Source organism: Abrus precatorius, unplaced genomic scaffold, assembly GCF_003935025.1.
Source record: "Abrus precatorius isolate BTA unplaced genomic scaffold, Abrus_2018 Scaffold10, whole genome shotgun sequence".
NCBI lineage: Eukaryota > Viridiplantae > Streptophyta > Magnoliopsida > Fabales > Fabaceae > Abrus > Abrus precatorius.
In genome coordinates this window covers 7379254-7387012 of record NW_020874292.1, presented here as the reverse complement: position 1 = coordinate 7387012, position 7759 = coordinate 7379254, and the positions used below count along the sequence as shown (strand labels likewise).

The 7759-nt window shown below is 33.2% G+C and overlaps 1 protein-coding gene across 2 annotated transcripts; it reads left to right on the top strand.

Moving 5' to 3' along the window:
• The first annotated feature begins 1224 nt into the window (after positions 1-1224).
• On the top strand, positions 1225-7413 carry LOC113870941 (polyadenylate-binding protein-interacting protein 12-like). Of its 2 annotated transcripts, XM_027507525.1 has the most exons (12): positions 1225-1392; positions 1479-1530; positions 1629-2158; positions 2271-2381; positions 2482-2526; positions 2616-2688; positions 2772-2884; positions 2989-3048; positions 3175-3222; positions 3399-3467; positions 6881-6942; positions 7044-7413. In XM_027507525.1, exons 3-12 carry the CDS (start codon positions 1697-1699, stop codon positions 7099-7101), a joined length of 1101 nt encoding a protein of 366 aa, XP_027363326.1. In that variant the 5' UTR covers positions 1225-1392; positions 1479-1530; positions 1629-1696; the 3' UTR covers positions 7102-7413. The 2 variants fall into 2 exon arrangements, with proteins under 2 accessions (XP_027363326.1, XP_027363335.1); XM_027507534.1 differs by having other exon boundaries at positions 1225-1530.
• The last annotated feature ends 346 nt before the right edge of the window (positions 7414-7759 follow it).

Below are 7759 nucleotides of genomic sequence, written 5' to 3'. Positions count from 1 at the left end.
ATTACTTATTGTATATTTATAAAAATATAAATTAAATATTGATAAACACTACAAAGAAACCAATTAATGAATTAAAATCTTGTTACATTACTAATATAAAAGCATTGTGTTTTAATAAAGAAAAACAAAAAGATTAAACTAATATGTTATGCGTTCATAATTATAACTCTCCTTTTTTCATTTCTTTTGTTGTCACAATATAGTATTTTTATATTAATAAATAACATATAATGGCATTAGTAATACTTATGAATAATTTTTTCTAAGTAAGTGAATTATATCATTGCACATAACTAAAATTTCCCAAATAGTAACTAAAGAATAATAATTAAAATTATTTTAAAATGTTATTTACAATATAAAATTATGGATTTTATCAATGCTAACTTTTAACAAAAAAATTAATTTATTAAAAATATTATATTAAGATATAAGTTTAATTTTGATGCATTATAAATATTAATATTTTTATATTATTAATTAAGGTATGACTTTCAAAGTAATTATTATAAGAATTAATAATTTTTACAAATGATAGTATAAAATATTTTTACATCAATAATGCATTTTAATTAAAATTTTAAAATATGAAAAACGATTTTGAATAGCTTTTTAATATTTTTTATTTTTTTAACAATTTTTTACTAACTTAGTCTCTTAAAATTCATTCCGAAAAATTAAACATAAAAGATCAATACCTTATTTTTTCGGTGAGTAGCTTATTTTTTTTACTTATTCATATAAATAATTTAATGAAATACCTATTTAATAAATTTTGATCATACAAAAAAATATAATACAAAAATTTAATCAATTATAAAATTTACTAAAATAAGATAAAATATTTTAATAAATTTTAGATAAACTTTTTGAAATACAGGTTAATACATGCAAAGAATAACAAGTGAAGAGTAATTTTTGATAATCTCAATTAACTTTCCATTAGTTGTTCGTCCTATTATTAATCTCACAATAATGATTTAATTCGATTAAGATAAGCTGTGATGAGAGGCAAGTGAGTCATTAAATGATGTCTTGAATATAAAATCCGTGGCTAGCCTACATTGTGTTTTGTTTGGTTTGGTTTACCATATAACCTCGCCAATGCATCATCACCATGTACCGAGACGCGTGGCAACATGTGTGACTCAATGGGCAGTTATGGAAAATTAATGTTAGAAACAAAATAAATAAAAATAAAAAAGGGAAATTGGGTCACGCTGATCATTTTTTTTTTCTTCGATGCATTCATCATCATAATAATCATCATCATCACCAAAACATCAAATTGAGACGTTCTTCTCAGCAGCAAGGTCCAAAAAGTCAGTGCAGTGAAAACGGACGATCCGAAGAAAAATACCCCCTTCATCTCTCTATACACATCATTCATCAGTAAGATAAACCTCTCTCTCCATTTCACCAATTTCTCTCCTTTTCTTTTCTGGGGTTTTAAGGTTGTCGTATCTCACAATCTCCAGGATCAGCTTGATCTTATGTCAATGATGAATTTTTAGATAAAATAGGACCCGGGTATGCTTCCTTTTTCCATATCGTTTTCTGGGTCATTCTTATTTTTCTCTTTTTTTTGAGAAAAATCATTTTTTTACTAGTTCAATCCCTTGATACAGATTCACGGAAAAACCTTAAAGCGGAGAAAAAAGGTAACAGCTTTTTTTTTGTCTCTACGCTAGTGATTATGGCGGTTGCTGAGAATGTTGGGGCGAAAATCGGTTCTTCGAGTCAAAATTTGGACAACAGTGTAGTGTCAGCGGACTCGAGTGAGGTTGAGAAATCGAAAACCAGAGGCGATCAGAATCTGAACAACGGTGTGTTCAACCACCAAGAAAGAGTTTCCAGCACCGTGTCAGTTCCTAACAGCAATTACAACAACTACAAGGCTCAGATGCACGCAAATGGAGTGAACAATGATGGGTATGGGATGAATGGGGAGAATGGAGGCGATAGTTTCAAGCGTGATATGAGAGATTTGGAAGAGCTTTTGTCAAAGCTGAACCCCATGGCTGAGGAATTTGTGCCTCCATCACTGGCCAATAATCATGGCTACTTAACTGGACCTAATGCTGGCTTTGGTTACGCTAACAATTTTATACTGCACAATAATTTTGGCAATACTAATGGCCAAACTAACAACAGAAGGGTATGGATATTTTGTTTTGATTACTTTTAATTTATGCTGTTTCTCTCAGAATTGTGGGTTACTAGCATAAAGGTTTCATTTTTTCCCCTTATCACGATATTATATGGTACAGAGGAAGAATGGCTATAGTGCTGGGAAGAGAAGAGTGAATCATAAAATAGACATGGAGAAAAGAGAAGAGATGATTCGGAGGACCGTATATGTGTCTGACATTGATCAACTGGTACAAATTTTAGCTTTCTTGTGTATTGTCTTGTTTCAGCTACCTTGCAATGTTTGCCACTTGTTTTCATGTGAATTGCTGTTTTTCTGTTGGCGTCTAGGTTACTGAAGAGCAGCTGGCAGCTCTCTTTCTTAACTGTGGTCAGGTAAAAACGGTTATCTTTTGTTGATCACATGTGTTCTTCTTAGTTATGGTGGACCATGGTAACGAGTAACTCCTCATTCCTGGCTATAGGTTGTTGATTGCCGCGTATGTGGAGATCCTAATTCTATTCTCCGATTTGCCTTCATTGAGTTTACTGATGAAGGTAACATTGTTGCCAAATGTGTGTTGCTGATAAGCTGTAATTTTTAGTGATATTTAACTGTACTAACAGTGTTATGCCTGCAGATGGTGCGAGGGCTGCTTTGAGCCTGTCTGGTACCATGCTTGGATATTACCCTCTGAGAGTGCTACCTTCAAAAACTGCCATTGCACCCGTTAATCCTACATTTTTGCCAAGGGTAATCTTTTTTTCTTCAAGAAACCTATTACAGGCATTAGGAGATGATTGACCAGGTTGAACTAACGCTGCCCATTACCTTTCCGATGGTGCTTTATTTCTCAGTCTGAAGATGAAAGGGAGATGTGCTCGAGAACGATTTATTGCACCAACATCGACAAGAAGGTAGTTTAGGATTTGACACTTTCTTAGAATCTTGCTTGAAGGAACTACTTGCTCTTTCTCCGTTATCTGTTTGGGAGCAATTGCGACTCATGATTCCTAAAATTTCTTTTCTCGGTACCTCTGCAGCTTACTCAAGCAGATGTCAAAAACTTCTTTGAATCTATTTGTGGAGAGGTTTGTAGCTTTTAATGGTACCAAGATTATGGTTTCAATTGGTTGAATTTAAGCATCATATGAGATATTCTCTGTTTTTTGGGTGTATTTTTCTAAGTTCAATAGTGTTTGTTGTTGGTCAAATAAACAAGTATCTGGAGAAATATTTTCCATTATTTATTGATTTATTCATCTAGGTTCAACGCTTGAGGCTTCTTGGGGATTACCATCATTCAACTCGAATTGCATTTGTTGAGTTTGCACTGGTAATTACTCACTAACTTTTTAACTGTCTTGTTTTCATCCGAGTCAATACTGGTTTACATAACTATTTTTTCTACTGCTTATTTCTTTGTGAAGTTATAATCTTCAGATTGTGATGGCTTTAAATAATGCGGTTACCCCACACCCACCCTAGCCCCCCAAAAGAATCGATTGTGTTTGTACTTCTTGTGTGTACACTCCTCTCAGTAAATTGTGTTCTTAACTTTCATAGTAACAATGACTGTACATTTCCGACTAGAATAGCTCCAAAACAGTCCTTTCAAAGTAAAATAATCAAGTTAGAAGAAATTTCTGGATGATGTGTTATTTGGATGACTGAAGTTATATATGTGTGCATAAATAAAGGGTCCTGCGAAGATACTCCTACTTCTTTTTCTTTTGGAATATTTTAGCACTACATCTTTTCTTTTTGAAAAGAAAACAGTTGTGAATTAAAAAAAAGAAAAAAACAAATTTGTGGATTATTCAACAAAACAATATTACTATTTTTTAGTGTAAAATGAGTGATACGAACCTTGGGAGAACCACATGACTGAAGTTAGTTAATTGTAGTTGGAGTTAGAGAGCACAATGCCTCACAAACATGGGGCTCAAGTCTCATACCTTGCTATTGAATCCTAACAATGAGAAAGGAAACTAAAATAGTTTCTCTCTCCCTCAGTCACACACCCGCACACATATTATGCCTTTTTTTTAAAAATTTCATATGCTCACATTATTTGTAAAACAAAACAAGGAGAATTGTAGATCTCATGGAAGAGTTTCAATCAAATATTGGGAATGACTTCAGCTTGCTTTTCATTTACTTCTTCATTCACATTGAAGCCATTTGATGAAGATTTTGTCTGCTCTCAGTTCTAACACATAATTTGCACTCGTTGCAAGTGATGATGCTGGTCATATTTCTCATTTTTTCATACACAAGGAGTGTTGGTTTGGTTCAGTTTAAAGCGAGGTTGTCTAGATTGTGATTTTACTCTGGTCTTACGAATTCTGTAGGCCCACATTCATTGACTCGCTTTAGGCATTGTTTGTGAGTTAGTTTTTAGGAAGAAGGGAAGGGAAGAGGAAGACTTATGTGAAGATTAGTCATGTTCGAAAGTTTTTTAAATAAGAGGGTGAGGGTTTATAAACCCTCATAATCCTATTGTTTTTAGTTCTCCCAATTTGGGGAGCTCTGTATTAATCCCCCCTTCTTCCTCCCTTACCTTTCAAACCCTTTCATTCGCTCTCCCTCAAAACTTCCAAATAAAACCTTAGTGACATTGGCGTGGAATTGCCATGTGAGATCATAGAAGAGGTGAAATCACCAATCTTAGTGTTTTAGTGAGCTTCTATTTGAGTAGCAGATCAAACCAATTAGCGGGTAAAACCATCTTGACCTACTTTAAGCCTGATTTCTTTTTCAACATCTCCTAATTGGTGTTCTTTGATTAGACCTGCTGGCAATTCATTCTTGCTGATACTGGGTTTTTGCCCTGTGGGCTGTGTCTGATGGCTGGGTGGCTTGTTTGAACTTGGTTATGCATCACGGTTGTAGTTGCTCACTTATCTCCTTCAAAGTGTGGTTGTGGCTGGCATTTGGATATGATTCTGTGGTGATTTTTCCACATATTTTGTCAAATACTTCTCTCTCCTGTTAACCTGTTTCTATTTACTTGCTGGTTTGTAACTCCATTTTGGGTTGTGGCTGATAGCTGACAGTAGGTGGAAAAAACACTTCTTCTTTTGTGTACTAAAACTTATATTGCATATACAAATAACATATAAATACAACCACCAACCCTTATTCTACTAGGAAGAAACGTATTCTAGTTAAGATTATGCATGACATATAAATAATGACTTTCATATGCATTTTTAATTGAAAAGTAATAATTTTGGATATTGCCCTTATATACAAGAATAAGGAAAATATCCAAAATTATGTGGATTACAGAAAAATAAAACTTATAAGTCATACTATGAAGTTATGAAAAAAAATGATTGAGAGACTATGAGAAGAACTTGGTTTGTTGGAAATTAATTTAGTTTTGCAATAGAAAGGTTTACAACAAGAGCTGTAAACCTGTCATAGAAGTTTATAAAAAAGTGTTGTTACAAAGAGAAAAAAAAAGATTTATATATGATTTTATTGACATAAAAAAGACATGACTGTATGTTAAGAGAAGTGATGTGGTAGGATTTAGTAAGGAAAAAGATTCAGAGTTCATTTAACATATGTTCAGACTATACAAGATGTATATAAGAGAGTAACTATTAGTGTGAGAACTCCTAGAAGAATATTTAAGGGTTTTTCTTATAGAGATAGGTTTACATTAGAGCTCAATTTTGAGTCTTAGATGTACTTCTAAGTAACACACACGAATTTTGTCTCTAATTGCATGCTCTTTGCGAATGACATAATTTTAGTTAAGTAATCAAAAGAAGATAACTCTAAACTTGAATTATGGATGTATACTATAGAATCTAAAGGTTTTTGTTTGAACAGAAGTAAAATAGAGGAATGCATTGTAGTTTTAGCAAAAATGAAAGATGAGAATCATGTGTTAAAAGTTAAAATTGTAGATTACGTATTATCACAAGCCTCCAAGTTTAGATATTTAGCTTTAATTTTATAGAATGATAAAGAAATTAATGATGATATTACTCAAAATACAAAGTAGATGGTTAAAGTTGAGAAAGATATCAAGAATTATTTGTGATTATAATGTACCTATCAAGTTAAAAGGAAAGTTTTATCAAATGGTTATACAATTAACTTTCCTACATGATAATTAATGTTAAGCTTTAAAAAAATAATACGAGGGAAAAAGTATGTCACAAAAACGAAAAATGTTAAAATGAATGAGTGGTCACACGAAAAAGAACATAATAAAAATAATTGTATTAAAGTAAAAGTAGTTTCTACCCATAAAAAAGATGACAGTAAATGAATTAATATGATTTGGACACGTACAAAGGTCATTGCAGGTGCTGGTAAAGAGAATGAATAACGCAATTTAATAATCTGGTGAAAAGGAATAGAGACCCAGAAAGAACTTTAAAAAAATTATTAAAAGAGACCTTTAAAAAAATAATATTTTAGAGAACTTGGTTTTTTTAAACTCAACAGCATCATATGATCCATGTAGTTGATATCAACTGAAAGGATAGTTTTATTGTATTGTTATTCGACAAGTTGTTGATCATCGCTACCTTATTGGAAGGATTTTAATAACCAAAGTACTCTGTACATGTGAACTTGATCAATTTTTTTGTTTTAGGAATTATATGCTATGCTTCCAGGTAAGTAATAACAGTTGTTGCAAAATATTTTTGGGCCAATATTTGGTTTGCCATGTCTCTTCTCTGTCTTGGGTGCCTGAAGATTTTCTTTGCCTCGTTCTTGCAGGCTGAGAGTGCAATTGCAGCTCTGAGCTGTAGCGGCGTGATTTTAGGTTCACTGCCCATAAGGTTGGACTGATAAATTTTATCTTTGATTTCAACTCTGCTAAATACTTTGGGATTTCTTTGAATGTGGCTTGAAGGATTCTTACGCCTGGTCTGCTATGCAGGGTAAGTCCATCGAAGACACCAGTCCGATCTCGCGCGCCTCGGACTTCTATCCACTGAATCATCCTTCAACATGTTTCCGGGGTTGGTTGGTGCTGAGAGATATATTTACATCTATACATACATAGAAACAGATATGTTCTAAGGTACCGGTGGCGTTTTGTTGATACTTTTGTCATTGAGTCTTGCAGTATGGTATCTTTGTTTCCTGTTGGGGTTATGAGTTACGTGTTTAGGTTGTAGAGTTGGATGACATTTCGAGGATCCTGAAGGCTTAATTTATGATGGGTTGATCATGATCTTGATCTTGCAACCAGAGAATTTTATGGTTGGATGTTCCTAACATCTGGAATTTATTTAAAGAAACATTTTACAAAACCTTTGTTAGTCACGAGCTGTTTATTTTGCTCTTTCTTTTGCCGTATCAAGTGATGGCTGATTCTCTATTGTGTTACAATGGTCAACCCCTAACTTTGGTCAATATTTTTTGTTCTTTTTCATGTGATCATCTTGCATGCACCAACCCTCAACATCGGCGCTCCGCAGCCACTTTTTACCACCTTGTTTCTTTTTATAAACTTGCATTTTTTGTTTGTTATTTTTCACCCACCAACCACCACCTTATTCTGAATCTTTAAATCACCTATTTCCCAAACATGTTCCCAAATTTCACTGGATTTTTCGTTTGTGTATTTCCGCTTTGCAGAGTGGACTTCTA